Source organism: Python bivittatus, unplaced genomic scaffold (genome assembly GCF_059951505.1).
Source record: "Python bivittatus isolate LINGU-HERP-01145 unplaced genomic scaffold, Pbiv_v1 ctg000080_np1212, whole genome shotgun sequence".
In the NCBI taxonomy this organism is placed as follows: domain Eukaryota; kingdom Metazoa; phylum Chordata; class Lepidosauria; order Squamata; family Pythonidae; genus Python; species Python bivittatus.
Window position 1 is genome coordinate 3829263 of NW_028277035.1, and position 17332 is coordinate 3846594.

The 17332-nt window shown below is 38.3% G+C and overlaps 1 protein-coding gene across 3 annotated transcripts in view; it reads right to left on the reverse strand.

Annotated features, from left to right (window-relative positions):
• The window catches only part of CYGB (cytoglobin), a 72867-nt gene that overhangs the window by 31195 nt on the left and 24340 nt on the right, over positions 1 to 17332 (reverse strand). For all 3 annotated transcript variants that reach the window (XM_088133397.1, XM_025168002.2, XM_007430336.4), the window contains exon 3: positions 5039 to 5270. In XM_088133397.1, coding sequence (XP_087989523.1) covers positions 5039 to 5270 — 232 coding nt within the window. The remainder of the gene's footprint in view (positions 1 to 5038; positions 5271 to 17332) is intronic.

The following is a 17332-nucleotide window of genomic DNA, read 5'->3' on the forward strand; positions in this document are numbered from 1 at the left end:
AACTGCTTGAAAAATAAGCATTTAGTTATATTAAAGTTGGGCTTGTTTGCTATTTTCCCCATCATCTGACACTCCCCATGTGGCCGTTTCAGCAGCCTGCAGGGCTCTGAATTTCAGCCCCAAAATAGCACCACAGCTTGTGCTGATGGAACTGTAGTCCAAAATACTTGAATGATAAGACAGCATATGACCAAAATCAAAACTAAGATTAATAGAGCAAAATCAGCAATAAAATCAGATAACTAAACCCTGACTAAAAGCAAGGGCATTAGTAAGGTGTTTTCTTGATGTTGTAAAAACATCCATCAGTGTGCCAAGCAGTGGAAGAGAGTTCTGGAAGCAGGAGCCACAAAAGTTAAGGTTTTTGACACGATCACTGCTATCCTCAACTCACATGAAGTCATCAAGAAACTGGCTTCTCTAGATTATCATAAGGCATGGGACAGCTCATGTGGAAGCAGATTTTTTTTCAGGTAGCTACTTAAAGGTTAAGTACTTGCATTTGGAACTGGACAGAGAATATTTTCTGCACAAGTGAGATGCATTTCATTTACTGGTTCTAATTAGCACTTTAGCAGCTGCATTTTGTGCTAACTATTAAAACTGTGCATGCTTGAAAAATGATTCAGAAAGTGCTTTGGACTTCATGCAACTGCAGGGTTGTTTTGTTTTTTGCTATTCATTAAAAACAGCCTGACTTTTTCCAGGCTTCTTCACACGCCTAAAAAGAAAAAGATGTTTTTCTTTAAGGAATCCTCTCCTTAAAATGAATCTGACTCTTAAAGCAGCGGGCTTGTACAGAAGCCTGAAAAAAGACTTATGTATTTGAATGAACAGCAGAGAGGTGCTGCACGCACACCAGGTCTAAAGCCCTTCTGAATCACTTTCAAAATATGTACAACCTGCTCCTTCTGATCTGCCTTCAAAGGTAGTCCCACACACAGTTCACAACAGCAATCCTGGCTGAAGATTCCCATTGCACAAATAACTCTAACCAAGCTATTTCTATCCAGGAGAGGCTGCAAGGAGCCCACCAGTTTGCTATACAGATTAAAGGTATATAATAATAAAATAAAAATAAATAAAATAAAACATTTGAAAGCATTCATAATTCAACTTATTCCTGGTGCCCCCAGCTCCATGTTAGTGCCTGATAGTCTAATTGGATGTTTCAGGCATCATAGTCACAAAAGACATCAATCTTTTCAGAATAGTGGGCAGATCTGATATTTTAAAACTATGTTGTAAATATTCATTATCCACCGCAAGGGGCTGAGACGGTTTCATCTTTTCCAGGTTTTTTTTTTTTTCAGTTTACCTTTTAATTTTTTTTCTGGGTCAGGGGCACACTTTAGACAAACAAACAAGCAAACCAAAATCTGGGCTTTAACTACCACCACCATTGCCTAAGAATAACCATGGACATTTTTAGAAAGGAAAGAAAATGCTTTGTAGCATGCCAGCTATGTTTTTTTGGTTTTGGGTTTCTTATCATAATAAAAGTATATATATATTTAAATCAGCTGGGCTGGTCACAGCATGGTACTTTGCATCTGATTGCCAGCTGATGTTGTGGGATTTGTTCTGCCAATCTTCTACCTGCCTGTTTTACATTGTGGCTGTTACAATCTGTAGTCTCTCAGTTGGGAAACTGATGATATTTTAGATCAAGCCAAATCCAAACATGCTAGGGAATTCCTGGAAAGTTGGCATTCTGACCAATCAGCCATCAACTGACACATAGAGATAAACCTTATTTACCACTTTTAAAAAGACACAACCAAAAGTCAGGGAAAGAAACAAACAGCCTGGAGCAGCCAACATCTAGATTAGTAGGAAGCAGCATCAGATAAACATAGAAAAAACAATACCATAATCAAATAGCCATCAAAGAAGAAACCATACCCCAACCAAGACTTTCAAGGCAAGCTACTAAATATAAAAAAACAGCATTGCACTGATGATGTTATCTAGCCTGGTAACAGAATGTCTGCAGGAAAACAGCCAAGCTCGCTATACAGCTGTTATTTTGGGGACCAAAGCACTGTACAGGACACTGCATATACATGTCCGTGACAAATCAATATCAAATCTTCATAATGTTGAAATTCCTAAAAAAGTATGTGAATCGTAAGGATTCTAGAAACCATTAACAAAATATTATCTATGCCATAATAAAGTTACAATTTTTAGGATTTGTAGTGGAAATGGAGGACCATGTCAGTCAAATCAGCTGCCAGTTTGAAGTATGGATATGGCTTATTCAAGGGGAAGTGATTGAACATGACGAAAATATAAAGCTTTGCACAGAGGCTTTTAAAGACTCTTGAGAGGTCATAGGACAAAATGTTTATTTGAATCCCCTCTCTTATCACTACATTCTATATCAGTGTAACTTATTACCCATTGCGATTCTCTATCCAGGGTACAGGCAAATCCAAAACACTGAAATAATTCTTGTGATAATATTAACTAATTAGTTTTGCAGCCTTAAAGGAAAAGTATTGATCCATTTAATAATTTAAAATATGAAATCATGTTTTGAATAGGTCCCCTTCTATATGCAAGGCCTATTACAATATTGTGTTGGACAGCTAGATTCCAAGTTATAATGTGCAAAAATAGTTTATGTTCTTCATAATTATTGTAGGGCATAGGGTTTGAGGACGAGTCTATATAATCTATCAACTAATCAAAATGATGATGCATCCAAAATTTGTGGGTAATTCATTGGGGACTCTTTGCTCTGCAGTGCACCTGCCCCCTGTTTTTGGTATACTTTGATCTAGATTTCCTAAGTACGTATGAGGACTAGTGGGTGAAATAAAAATGTGTCTGTGTTGAAGGACAATCATGGTATCATCCATTTGTCATCAACTATAACTGTGGCCAATGATAGATCTAGAGTTCAAAATCAATGAAAACAGATCTGCAATAAGGTGAAGTTGCCCCAAATACTCTACTTAAGACAAAGCCATTACTTAGTTCAAAGAACATGAGCAAATAAGGGCTCATGGAGCCAAGGCCCTTTAGTAGAAAGGATTTAGTTCACTTGACAGAAGAAATCAGTCCTGGAAAGACACAAAGAATGATCTCCAGAGAGTGATATATGCAACTGCAGTATTTTCCATCAAGCAAGTTAAAAGACCTCTGAAGAAGGCCAGAAAGACAGACCAGTCTTCTCAATCTGAAAATGACAACCAGATGAGGAGTCTTTCAAATAGCACTTAACCCACAATTTAAGAAAAATGTGTTATTAATTCAATCCTGATTTTGCTGCCTCCCTATAGGTAGGGAACAATGGGAAAATGTATATGTATTTGCTTGTCTCTGCCCTTCCCTTATATGTACTCTTAGGATATTGCAAACAAACTCAACCCACATCCTCATGTTTAAACAAAACTAATGGGAATTATTGTAAAAAGAGGATCTTAGTGTACACATTTAGTTTGTTTGTGGATCTTACAAGTAAACTGAATACTGATGACTGCACAACAAAATTATATATAGAGTCCACGATTAGAATTAGATGGAGATTCTACATCGTTTAAATATTCCAAAATAATAAAGCACCAAAGTGGAAATCGCAACAGATTGCATCAGTGGAATTGTCATAGTTATTTTTTAAAATTTATCTTTATGTATAGCATTGACTCTGAAAAGTAGACTCCTATATTTATGTTTTTTCTGTGTGTGTTCTTTGGGGAATGTTATGCTTATATAATTTAAATATGATTCTATTGCATTGTGCTTTCCAGATATATTTATTGCTATGTGCTATTTGCAATAAAATTAATATAAACAGATTGTTTTGTTTTTGAATAGTGTTTTATACGCTCTGTACCAAGTTCACGTTTATTTGTCACATTTTGCATAACAAAAGCGGCCAGACATGGCATGTTAACTTAAAAATACTAGTATCATTGCTTCTCTCTTTTACCTTGTGCCCAAGCTCCTATTCTGTTTTCCAGAGTATATAATCAATTTTCCAGAGCCAAATATAGTACCAATGGAGGGTTTCTTTCTACTTCAAGTTTAAATGAGTACTGGTAGGTGTAGGTGTAGATTTTAAGAGAGCATTATAGTCCTTCTGAAGAATATATCTTATTTGGAGTGATTTGGATAGGTAATACATTGATAGCTGCCTTGTAAAATGTATATCAATCCTAAAGCTACCCATCCTCTACATCACTGGATGTGTTAAAATCACCTTAAAAAAAGGAAAAAGGTAACATGATTGTGGAGATTTCTGCTGTCTGGCAAGAAATGATACGATCACAAGGAAAACTCAAGATAGTAATGATATCATTACAACATTATATAAATGAGCAAAGCTAGTATTGACATACCATAAATAAACCCCTAGTATTGGTATTTGTTACAGCTAATGGCAACATCAGGGCAACTGAACAAAATTAACATTGAGCTCATTCCCTGAATACTCTCTCTCCATCCCATTTTAAAGTTGGTAATAGTTTCACATCTTCCACATGACTTTTTAGTAATTTATTTCCTCCTCTTCCATTCCCTCTCTCTTGCAATGGGCATTTCCGTTTATTTACCAAAAACTAATTTCTCCTTCACCTCTCAAAATCATTCTCCCCACTTTCAAAATTCCTAAAAAGATACCAAACTAGCTTTTTCCTACTCCATCTCTTCTGATTCCCACCACATTCACTAGAATGTGAAGTTAGTGCCTTCTGTGGCTCCTATTCCCAAATTAAGGATCTGATTGGATTGTTTCCACAGAGATCTGAGCCATCAACTTACCATGGAAGTTCTTCACCAAAATATCTTCCTTGACATAATAAAAAAAAAAAATTGAGATTCCCAAGGAGTAAGAAATAAGCTACTGATGCCACTTCGATGCCATTTAGCATCTTACATGAAGCAGTGCCTTTCTATTATTCATCTTCTTAAATAACAAGGGCCTAATCACTCCAGAGAAGACTACTAGCCTGTCAGTATTACTCATTTACTTTATTTGTTTGGTTTTGGATTTTCTTATCAATGTTCAAGGACTTGATTTTGTCCTTACCTTAAAGTAGACAGGGTCGACTTTGTGCTTGACAGCATGCGCCTTGCCCACCAGAGCTAGCACAGAGGAAACCTTTTCTGAATCATATATGTTCTCCACCACACTATTAATGGCCCCCATGACCCTCCTGGCATGTTTACGCAGCTGCAGACTCCTTTCCATCTCTAGTGGATCTTCCATGTGCTTGAATTGGCTGAAGTACTGCTTGGCAGATGGGAAGTTGACAAAAAATCTGCACAACACCAAAAAGAGAAAAGTGGCAGGTTAGTCTGAAAAACAACACGTTACAATGTGTTTTGGGGGTGGGTCGGGAGGAGAGAATACTGGGGGTGACTTAAAGTAGGGATGTTGAGAGGGAGGCCCGGGTGCCTTTTTACTCACGTCTTCAGGTTAGCTTCTCCAGAGCACTAAGCATTGTAATGCTACTGTCCTGCCAGCTTTCAGACAAACTGTAATGAGGCTGCCAGAAAAGTCAATTTTTTTAAAGGAATTTTGGGGAACCAATGAGGCAATATTTGATATGGGGATCATTTAAAAACTGGAAGAAGCTTCAACTTCAAGTGATTTTCCTGTGGAAGTAAAGTAAAAGTGAATCTACTTTTATGTGGAAGAGATTTTAGGGTGAATGCATTCATACATATTTATCACTACCTGTCACTGAGTATCATCAAGAAAGGATTTGCGTGTTCATTGCAGCCAGTTTAAACCAAGCCTGGTGCTTTTATTTCAGCCAATATATTCTCCAGGACAACATTTTAAGTTTCAGTAGAGATGATTATCCTCTTAGCTCAGCTTTAAGTCATTGCATAAAACTCTACCAAGCATTCATTCATTCATTCATTTTATTTCACATGTTGTTAAATTTTCATATTAGTCTCATGGTAACTTACAATAAAACAGTATAAGCAATAAGCAATAAAAGTGGTATAAACAATATAAATGATTAAATCAGCCCTTCAGTTTGAGGACAAGGGTGGTGGGCCAATTTATCACAATTTAATGATGAGAACATTTGGTTCATGCAAAACTGTGCTTTATAAAAAAAACTCTGCCAACCCTTTGTTCTGTTTGTTTCCAATTTTTTTCAGTGATGCTTGTATTGAAGTAGAGCCATTGCACTGGTTGAAACCCTAGTGTAGTTTACTTTCTTTATGGACCGTGGGGGAGGGGGGAGGGTTATGTACTAATTGCACTCATATTCTGCCTTTTCTTCAAAAAAGTCAAGCTGGGGTATAGATTTCTGTCCTTCCCAACAATTGTGGGGAGATAGGATAATGACTAGCCTACAGTTACCTAGAGTGCTTCATGGCTGAAAGCCTGGGAAAAGATCACTATGTGAATGAATCAGAATTTCAGCCAAATCCTTCCCTTCTACTCCCAAGTCCATCTTGTCCTTGGAAAGGTTCAAAAACCTTGAACCATGTGGGATAGAATGGCAGCCTGGGATATATTAGCCATGGCCTTGAGAGTTGCTCCCTGATGCTTGCACAGTTTGCTCTTCAAGCAAATTCCTGGTTCCACTCAGAGACAGGTGGGGGGAAACTGGGCTACCTCGGTCTTTTTGATCCTGACTACCTCCTCCACATGCACATGATGACAGAGCAGCAGACTCTTTTGGTTCCATTTGATTACGCTGTTCCCACTTGGCTGATCTCACACAAGGGGTTGCCAGGAAAGCCGTGTGAAGCCGCAAATGGAATAACCGTATCTCCTGCTGCCTTTCCTTAGACATCTGGGATTCATCAGTCTGCCTAAAATAAATTCTGATGTGTGAAGAGTGTGTGTCAGCAAGAGGATAGGAAAGATGAGAGACAGAGGGCGGGGGGAGGATTAAGTGGCTTTATTTTGCCTTTTAAATATTCTTTCATTTTCTTTTTGACCCAATCCAAATGCCAGTCTATCCAACTGATTTTGACAGAAGAAAGTACATGCCGAGGCTGCTGTTGACTCACTCTCAGGTTTCTCTGCGAAACACTCAGGTACAAGCCTGCTCAGTGTTATTCTGCCAGCAACAGTGGTCTCCCCCAGATTTTTTTCAGGGACAAAAACCGACTGTCTGATAGATGGTCCCAAACCATTGTGTTATAAATGAGATAAAAAGGAGGAGGAAGAGGACAAGGAGAGAAACCCAAGGATTACTGCCTCCTCTAATATCTTAATTAGGACCAGGCAAAATGGCAGAAAAAGTATGAAATCTTTGGAATTCTCATCTCAGGCAAGATGTTACAACAAGCAAGCTGCCCAGGTTAATTTACATTTCATTAGAGATACAGAATTCAACTGGGTCATTATTAAGTGAAAAAGTAACTTTGCAATCAATCCTTGCATTTATGACCTTTGCAGGTCTGTAAAGCAAAGGGAAGCTGAAATAAGCATAGTTGTGGTTTCACTTAGTGACTGCTTTGCTTAACAACTGAGTTGCCAGTCCCAATTATGGTCGCTAAATGAGAACTACCTATATACGCATTTGTCCCTGTTCTTCTTCCCTTGCTATCATATTTCTTGTCTCAGGACAGCAAGTCTAGCATATATTTTCACTTCTATGTACACATTAAAGAAGCTGAGTGTCATACTTCACTAAACGCATCCTCTCTTTGAAGGTGTTTTCTGTCTGAATGAGTGTACAAAATACATCTAATTAAAAGGGAAAATGAGGAGCTCTGAAACTGACCATCAACAATTGAGATCTGGACAAAACAGGCACACGAGTCACCTAGTTGTTGCGATGAGAGCTGTACATTTTCTTATGTAAATTATGGCTATTATTTTAAATCTGCTTTTGTACATATATATTAGTAGAAACAGCTTTTATGTAAATCCTTTTCAATCAAGGCTACCTAACTGACCGTGCTGCTTTAGGTGAACACATCCGTGTCAGAGCTGCACTCGTTCCTCGTCTAGTGCTAAATTGGAGGGTTGGCGTTAGAAAGTTTTAAAAAAAGGCAGAGGGCACAATGGGAGAAGCTTTTAGTGACACTGCAAGCTAAGGGTAGTGTGTGCATGGACACATATTTGTGTACACATATGCATATTAATGGTGTGAGATTCAGTCCAGTTTTAAGCATAACTTTCAGGTAGGAAATGTGGAATCCGAGAACACTCTTTATTGGAGACCCTAGAGCAGCGTTTCTCAGTCTTGGCTATGTTAAGTTATGTGGACTTCAACTCCCAGCTGGCTGGGGAATTCTGGGAGTTGAAGTCCACATACCTTAAAGCTGCCCGGGTTGAGAAACACTGCCACAGAGGGCTGGTTGAGAGCACTGAGTTAAATGACCGCTAGTTTGATTGAGGCGAAGGCAGCATGGTTTTATAGAATGCTGCCTCCCTAAAGCATATAATATAAAACTCAATGAGTTATGTTGAGCTATTGCTGTCTACTCTTTAAATAGGAAGGAAACCAGCCCAGCATATATGGATTGTGAGGAATGGATGTGTACAGATATATAAAAATGGGAGCTGCAACAACATTTTGCAGTACTGTATGGAGCGTTTCAGATTCTAATGCTCCATTCTGTTTTTCCTGTCTTTCTCCTTGTCCCCACAATGGCCTTTCCTCTCATCCAGTCCACTGGGGCTACATCCTCCTTTCCATCCTCTTTGGGACATTTTTAAGCTTTCACCTTTAAGAGGCTTCCCCTCTAATGTGGTTATATTTCTGCAAAGAAACAGGTGTGCTTTCTGACATCCCCTCTTAAGCGTGAGAAGTGGTGTTTTGACTATACAAGTGAGTTCACTCACAGCCTGAAGGTCAGAAGTGACGGTTTGACATAGCCCCTTCAAAACACATTCTGCAGGCCTGCCTTGTTAATCTGCTTTATGTTTTGCTTTCCCTGAATTTCAGCTATGTTTGTTACAAATCTCCAAGAATCATTTGAGCTGGATGGTAAAAAATACATTTAATTAATTAAACATCAGCCTGTTGAATAATTGCAGGGAGTGAGGTTCAAGCTGAAACTTTCTTTCAACTCAGCTTCCATGTGAATTTCCCCATGGGATGGCTGCAGGGGGAAAAAAAATCACCCCATGGTAGAAGAAAACAGTTGTGTGAATCCAAGGCTTGGCAATAACAACAAATATTATTGTATATTACTGGAAGGCTTTGCAGATCTAATCTTTGTTATTGCACAACACGGACAATTAAAATTGATAAAAGGCAGATGTCAAAGTACGGATTCTATGAAATTCCGTCTCTTATGAATTCCATTTAAGCATCTTCTGTTGAGACAGACGGCTGGACAAAAGTGAACAAGATGTCTTTTCAAAAAGACCTCTTTTCCCTTGGCCTTCTGAGGACATACTGTACGTTTCTTTTCTGAGATTGTAATCCTATAGTTAAGAGTGCAACCCTATAGCTCCTGGAAGGATATCTCAAGGCTGACAGAAATTTTCAGACTTCCTTCTCTGAGGGTGAAGAATTTTGACCTTGGAGTAAAAAGTCCAGCCTTAGAAATCTGTTTCAGTATCTGATGTAAACCTCTGAAATCTGTTCTTTTGGAGTTCTCTAACATCAAAAAGAGGCAAAAGGAGAGGGCAGTGGGCCTGCTGGATTTTCCAGTCAGATCTTCAGACTGGCTGCTCATCTATAGCGCTTTAGAAATTGGCCTACAGATGAAATGCAACCTCTCCCTCATTCCTAGCCAGCTGACAACATTTAAAAAAAAAAAAAAAGATTATTAACTTGAAATATTTTTATACTCTCTGAAAAGTGAACAGCTTTCCACTGTGTCTTATAGAATAAAAAAGTACAATAAATATTTTAAAAATTATATGAGCTAGTGATAAATAAATATTTCATTTGTTCATTACTTATTTACAGTACTTCCTTACTTCTTATCCTGATTTATAATCTGCTTTTCTACCAATAAGACATTCAAGGCTATAAAGAAAAAAATGAAACCAATTCTGTAAGATTTCTCTGCTAAATGTAGTTCACAGAAAGAATGTTTCTGATCTCTTCCCTGGTCCTATTGGCAGCAATTAGTGTCCCCTTAAAAGTTAGAGGACTTCCTGAATCAAAGATGTGAGTGCTAAATCTAAATCTGACTTGCTTCTTAAGAATATGAGTAGGGCAAAACAGAAAATGTTCTGATCATGAACTTCCTTAATTCGTTTTAGCATCCAAACTATTATTATTTGGGTGCTGTCTTTTGGGAAATCCAGACTGAAAGAAATGGGCCCCAGATAAGAATTCTGTTGTTGGATAAGGAGAGATTGCCAAGGAAAGAAGCCATAAATTTGTGGATTGTGTCCTTAATAGCAGAACATGGGAAATGGTTGTATTCAGATGAAAGATTTCTAGAAGGGCTGAGGGTATGTTTTTGAGTTTGTGTGTCTTTGGAATAAGAAAGAAATTCCTTCAGTATGCTGGAAAAGTGATCTCAATGTTACAGTGCTCTATATTTTAGTATCCCTGTAATCTCTCCAGTATTATTCCCATTTGTGAAATATATTTGCCAATCTGATAGGCTAATTCTGGAACAATTTAGAATGGATCCTAGTAGGTCTCTGTAAATGGAGCAAATTTTAATCCATGAACGTCTTAAAACAAGAATCTTTAAATACAAACAAGAGCCACAGGCAAGGGTGTATGCATTTTATACTACAGACACTATGTGTAAAATTAAGCCCCTTTGAGTATCCCTGTGGTCTATGTGTTTGTTGTTGATGGTCCTTCAAATCAATCTTCATTCCTGAAAACCATGGAGATTTTTTGGCAACTTTTTTGGAAGTGGCTTGCCAGTACCTTCTTCCTAGGGCAGAGAAAGAATGACTGGCTCAAAGTCACCAAGTTGGCTTCCTGCTTGAGGGTGAACTAGAATTCAGGTTTTCCTGCTCCTAGTCTAGCGCCTTTAACCACTATGAAAAACTGGCTCCTGTGTGTGTACATACGTTTACACGTGTGTTAGTCATCCATAAACTGAATACTGCATTTGCTTCATCACTGCCACCTCTAAATTTGCTAATATGATATATTGTACAGATGTATCATTCATTCTTGTATATAAATTGATACAATCCATTAATAATTGTTCAGGAGTTGTTCCCCATGGATTCTGTGGGAATGGTTGTTTTCAATTTCTAGAAGTGAAGAGTGAGAACTGTTGAATTAAAAGCAATTTTGACATAATGACATCATGGTAAACAAGGCAGTTTATAAGGATCAATAAAATAACATTGTTTTGAAGTAATCTTGGAACAGTTGGGTAAAAAATATTTATAAAAGCGAGGAAAAAGCTGTCCCTTTTTTGTTCGTCAACAAAAAGTGTCTGTTTCCAGAGTTGAGGGAGAAGGGGGGAATTGTCCTAGGAGATCAAAAATATTATCCACAACTATCCTGCCCTGATCAGAACCATATGTAGTCATAAGGTTAGCTGAATGGAAAATCCGATTGTTGGCTTTTATAAGGTAATAGAAAATCATTTTTCCTCATAAAGGACTAATGGCCTGAGAACAATACACAGCTCCCACTATTCAGTAACTGTGATGCTTAGTGTTTTGTTTAAATGCATACAGTGGACACCATCCAGCAAAATAACAAATCCGTTCTTCTAAAAGTACACAGACCACTTAGTCTGTATCAATGGAACATTGCTGGGTTGTGCCTATTCTTGATATAAACACTTACAGTGTCCACAATTACAGAATTGTGGAACAGCCACTATTTTTATTATCAGCAACAGCTTTAACTTCTGATCAGAAAAGTAAGGGAAAGAAGGCTTTCTGTTCAGGGACAACACAACTTGACAATAGTAAGCAAGCCCTACTTGAAGTTTAATCCTTCCTTAAGACAGTGATCTTAAACAACCACACCCAGCAGAGGCTCCCAAGGTTTTTAGCCTATGATGTATTTGGAATTTTGAGAACCTGTCGTAAGCTCTCTCACAAAAATGGCTATTAGAGGGGAGGGGTGTTGTCCAAAACAAAAAACATCTTTACCAAAGAACAAAGTAATACAGTTTTCCTTACCATCCCTGTAGCCTCCCAAAGTGCTCTCTGCCCCCTCAGCTCACCTTTATATTTTTTGCAGGGTGGGGAGGATGAGCACATTTGCAGGAAAAGCATTAGGCTATCACAAGCCACATTTTTTTTAATTATTCAGAAATACCTATACCAAGGCAAAGGCATTTTTGGAAAAAAACCAAACTCTTGCTGCATAGTAGCTTTCCATTTATCTATTTTTTAATGGAAAAAAATCTTTAAAAATAAAACCAGAGAGACATAAAGCCAGCCTGGGGTACATCAAGGAAAAGTGCTGCTGGGCACATGAATCCTGCGCTAGGGATCCCATCAATTGTTTTCAGTGATCGTGTAAACTATTGTTCAGGCATTTTGAGCCTTGGGCTTGGGTATTAATCTTCCCTGTTGGGGTCAAAGGAGGAATGTGAAGATTTCTACTTCCACTTTTGAACAAGTTCCATGAATTTAAAGATGTGATGTAAGTTAGTTAACAAAAATTAGTTAACAAATAAAAGTAGGGATTGGTCCTGGTTAACTATCTTCACATCAATGTTCTAATTTATAGGGTTTGTGTTTTTTTTTAGAAATTAACAGGAGAAAACACTATTCAATTACCAAGGCCCTCCAAGATGCTATAACGAAGGCATCCACCATTGCAGTGTAAGCTCTGCCCCTTTTGTACATGTGTGTGACTTCATGACACATGTATAAAAGTGTCAGAACCTGCATTGCATTGGTGTGAAGCTTTATCATTCCCCCCTTTTACCTCTTCTACAGATGCCTCTATGCTCTAATGAATCAGAAGTGATGAATAATAATATAATTGGTAGTACAGCATGTGGCATATCACTTTGGAGTCCTTTCCCATTTTCCACTGCCTCATTGCCTGGTTGGCTGATTTCCTAATTCTGTACACGACAGAGAAGTTTCGTTGGAAAGCAAGTAAAAATTCTCAGCCTCTAGAATTACATAAAGGAAGAAAAATAGTCAGCATGTTTAGATCTGATGCTCATTTTCTAAGCCATAGTTTAAATCTGATATTCTGATGGGCCATACTCCCTAACTTCATGTAACATGCATTCAAAAACAGGAGAATGCTGGTTTTCCAATGTTCTTTGACTATCAGAACTCTGAGTATAATGATGTGGTTTCCAGTAATGAGTAATTGGTAACTAAATCACAGTGAGTGTTCTTAATTATGTGTCTGAACAAACCAAAGAATAACATTGCACGGAAAGTGGCAGTGGAAGTCCAGCTGACCAGGCATTGGCAGATTGCAAATACTATTGTTAATATTATTGCCCCAGAAAAAGACATCTCAGTTCCTTTGGGTTCAATCTCTGGTGAATAAACTATTCAATTTTTAGGAGCACTGCACTAATTTTCTAAGTTTTGCTGAGAAAACCCACTGACTTTGGGAAGCTGGTGAAAGCTAAACACATAGCATCTCTTCTTTTTCCATATAATTAGTTGACAACACCTATACTGGTTACCAAATGAAAATATGTATTACTGTTGTTGAACTCCTTGGACATGTGGAAAAAAAAACTACTATAGATTCTCCCTTTCCTTCCATCTCCTCCTCCTCCTCTGCCTTCCTTCATTCTTATTCTAGTCTCCAAATAGTAGAGAAAACATGGACAACCTAGCAACAGAAAGGCTGCTGTTTCTGTTTCTGTCTGAGCACTAAGCCCTTGCTGTTGACCTTCTGTAGGCAACTGCTTGTCCTTTCTGTAATTCTGTTATCTTGATTTCAGCAGCCCTGGCTTTGATTGATCAAAAGCTTTCAGAGATGTTCCCCTCTAAGGGCAGAAGCCACTGCTGTGCTCTGAAGTAATTACCAGTCTTACAGAACCTTGTGCTAAGTAGTCCTTTAACTATCATAGGCAATCTATCCCATGAGACCCATATAATGGCCCTTAGATTCACTCTGTCTTCATTATTTCTGTGGCTATGGCCAGAAATTGAAATATCCTCTGATTCATAAATCTAACTTTTCATTCTGTGGTTCCATAAGCCATCTCTTTAATTTCAATAGATGTGAATGGTGTGAGAGATAGCACAGCAATGTCTTTATTCTAGGCCAGGAAATGATCTGGAAATAGTATTATTTGTTTGCTTATTGCATCTTTCTTCCAACCCCCCTCATCACAACCATCATGTGATTTTGGAGAGTGAGGGCTTCAAGTCTGTCTTGACTTCTGGCATCTACCTGGACTAGTCCCTGCAGTGTTCCTGGGAAGGTTTTTTGGAAGTGGTTTGCCATTGCCTTCTTCCTAGGGCTGAGAGAGAGTGACTGGCCCAAGGGCACCCAGCTGGCTTTGTGCCTAAGGCGGGACTAGAACTCCTGGTCTTCTGGTTTCCAGCCTGGTGCCTTAACCACTGCACCAACTGGCTCTTCATGTGGATTAGGCTGAGCTAAAAGAAATTGACTGGCCCAGAATTACTCAGTGAGTCTACAGCTAATGAGATCTCCCTTTTGGCATACTAATGTCTTAACCATTATACTGTACTGGATTACAGGACTTCCCAGACATTGTAAAGACACTAAAGTGAGGAAGATACCTAGCCAAACTAAACTCAAATGCTTTTTGAATGTTTTTCCTTCTTCTTTTTGTCCCTTGCACGTATTACTTTATGTAAGTATTTGGCTTCTGAAGCCTGGAATCACACGTCTCTCACCACATGCTTATTGAATACAAATCAACTTTGACCTGTGAAAAACTGATCTAAAGCCAATTTGGGTTTTGTGAATGTTAGACTGGTTGAGATGCAATGTTAAATATTTATGTCTTTAAAATATTAGTTTATTCATCTCCTGATAATTTGCCAGTGACTTGTTTTCTAAAGGGTTTCTGTATAGTTACGGTAAAGAGGAACCTCTTAATAAACATGAAATTAAGCCAAAAAAAAGGAAATACAAGCTTATCATATTCCACATTACTGGAACTGCCTGGTATTTAAACACACAGAGCTTACATAATCTAAAACTGCTGGGTTCAAAATATTTAATCCTTTCTGAAAAAGTTACTCCGTATGTAGTTTCTTAGTCCAATTTAGTCATTGTTTTTGCAAAATCAGATCAATACATAAAATTATTTATTTTATCTGCTGCACTGGCTGGGTAGTAATTGTTTCACCATGATTCATTCAAGAGTTACATGTGGCATTTTAGGCTGTGATTTATGGTAATGAGAACATATGCCATATCAGTTCACAGAGAAATACAGGAAGTCGTCACTTAATGACCATTTGTTTAATGACTGTTCAAAGTTACAACAGTGCTGAACAAAGGGACTTACAACCAGTCCTGGCACTTACAACTGTCGCAGCACCCCCATGGTCACGTGATTGCGATCCAGGCGCTTGGCAACCAGCTTGCACTTACAATGGTTGCAGCATCCTGGGGTCATGCCATTTGTGACCTTCCCAGCCAGCTTCTGGCAAGCAAAATCAATGGGGAACCACATGATTCGCTTAATGACCACTGCAAAAAAGGTCATAAAATTGGGTGCAACTCATTTAACAACCGCCCCACTTATCAATGAATTTTCCAGTCACTGTTGTGGTTGTTAAGCGAGGATTACTTGTAAGTCCTTTTTAAATTTATTTTATTTATATATCACATTTGTCACCGCCCATCTCGTTAAAAAATTACTCTGGAAGGTTTACAGAGAAGTTAAAATCAATTAAAAATACCATGTAAAATGTCCTGAATAATTTCTTAGCACTGTTTTTTTTAAAGAAACTGAAATCAATCCAGAATAACAGAGAAATACTAAACCTCATGTCTGCTGAGTAGCAGCATTATGAGCTGCTGAGTACCCTTCTATTAGTAGAGAAAATCCATTGCATTGGGCTATTGTCCTCCCTGAAACTACCAGTTATGCTTGTGGAAAGCTCCACTACCATTAATTTTGCTACTGGTCTCATTCCCACCAGTGGTCTCAAAACAGGGAGGGACTACCTTTGGATTCACCGGTTTCAAAGCTTGTCCATTCTCCCAAGAAGCCACCAGATTTGATCATTAGTTGAGTAAGTCTAAAGCTGGCATGCTGAATTCTTCCTCCCCTGGTTTTCAGTGGGTGAGTTTTGTTTATTGGTTGATTTGTTTTAATCCCCAGAAAAATAAAACAGAAAATTTGCCTTGTATACTACCTCATCTGATAAATTGGCAGGATTTTGGAAACAGCAGATGATCCACTACTCAATTTCCACATACCAAGGAATGTTCTTAACACTACTTGAAATTAGGTTCTGTTGCTATCAGAAGGAGCACCTAACCATGGTTAATATCCCAATGACTTCAGTTAGAATAAAGTGTGACTTAGTTTGCCTCCAAGTTAGCTGCATATGCTTGTCTTAAAAATATTTACACTAAGACAATATCAAGGACATAAACTGGCTATTTCTTGTTAGGTAAATGAGCACTTCCTAATATTAAATTTCCTGTAATGTTTAAAATCATACAGCTGTGTTGTTATCTTTAATGACCAATTCTAATCAAACATCAATTACGGAAATTAGCAGTCCCTTGTTTTCCGTATCAGTGAGAACCTTGTCAGTAACCGCAACCTTTGAACACATTGTCAAATATGGGGCTGGCCTGTTTTGTCATTGTTTTAATGAAAGAAAATAATGTAAACTACAAAAGCATTTTCCCAAGGCAGGAGATATTCTGTTTCTCATGAAGGGTGAAAAGGAAGCTATCACTTGCTCATAGTTATTTTGCCAGAAGTGATGTTTATTCTTTGCTGATTTATCTATCCATATATCTATTAAATGTGTCTCCTGCTATTATTCCACTGAGCTCTGGCTGATTAATAACTCCTTTGAAGGCTAGGTAGCCAGAAAAATACCCCCCACCCATCAGCTGTATGGCTGTACAGGGATTTGAATGTAGATCAAGTCCTGACTTTAATAAAAGCCTCCAGATCCAGCTGAAGTTTTCAGTTTCAGCATCAACAGTAGAGGGATCATGTCCTGGGATGTGCATTGAAAAACATCTGGATGCAGCTACCAACTACTGTTTCAGCCCGAATGAAATCTCTAAACCATCTTGGAGAGCTTGAAAGAGATGAGTATTAGGAACCTCAGGTAACTCCTATCACCTGGATCATGTTAGGGATAGCATCATTGCCATAACTGGTCTATGCATCTTTCCAGAAGGGAATAGCTGGGCTACTTTCTTCTTGAAGGATGGCAAGAAGAGTGTGGAAAGGCTGAGCACTTGCTGGGGCTGCTGGCTAATTTTATCTTGCCTCCAGTATAGCAGAAGTGCACCCAAACCCAGTTGGGCTGCATAGGGTTTGGGTGGCATAGGAGATTTGGAGTGTG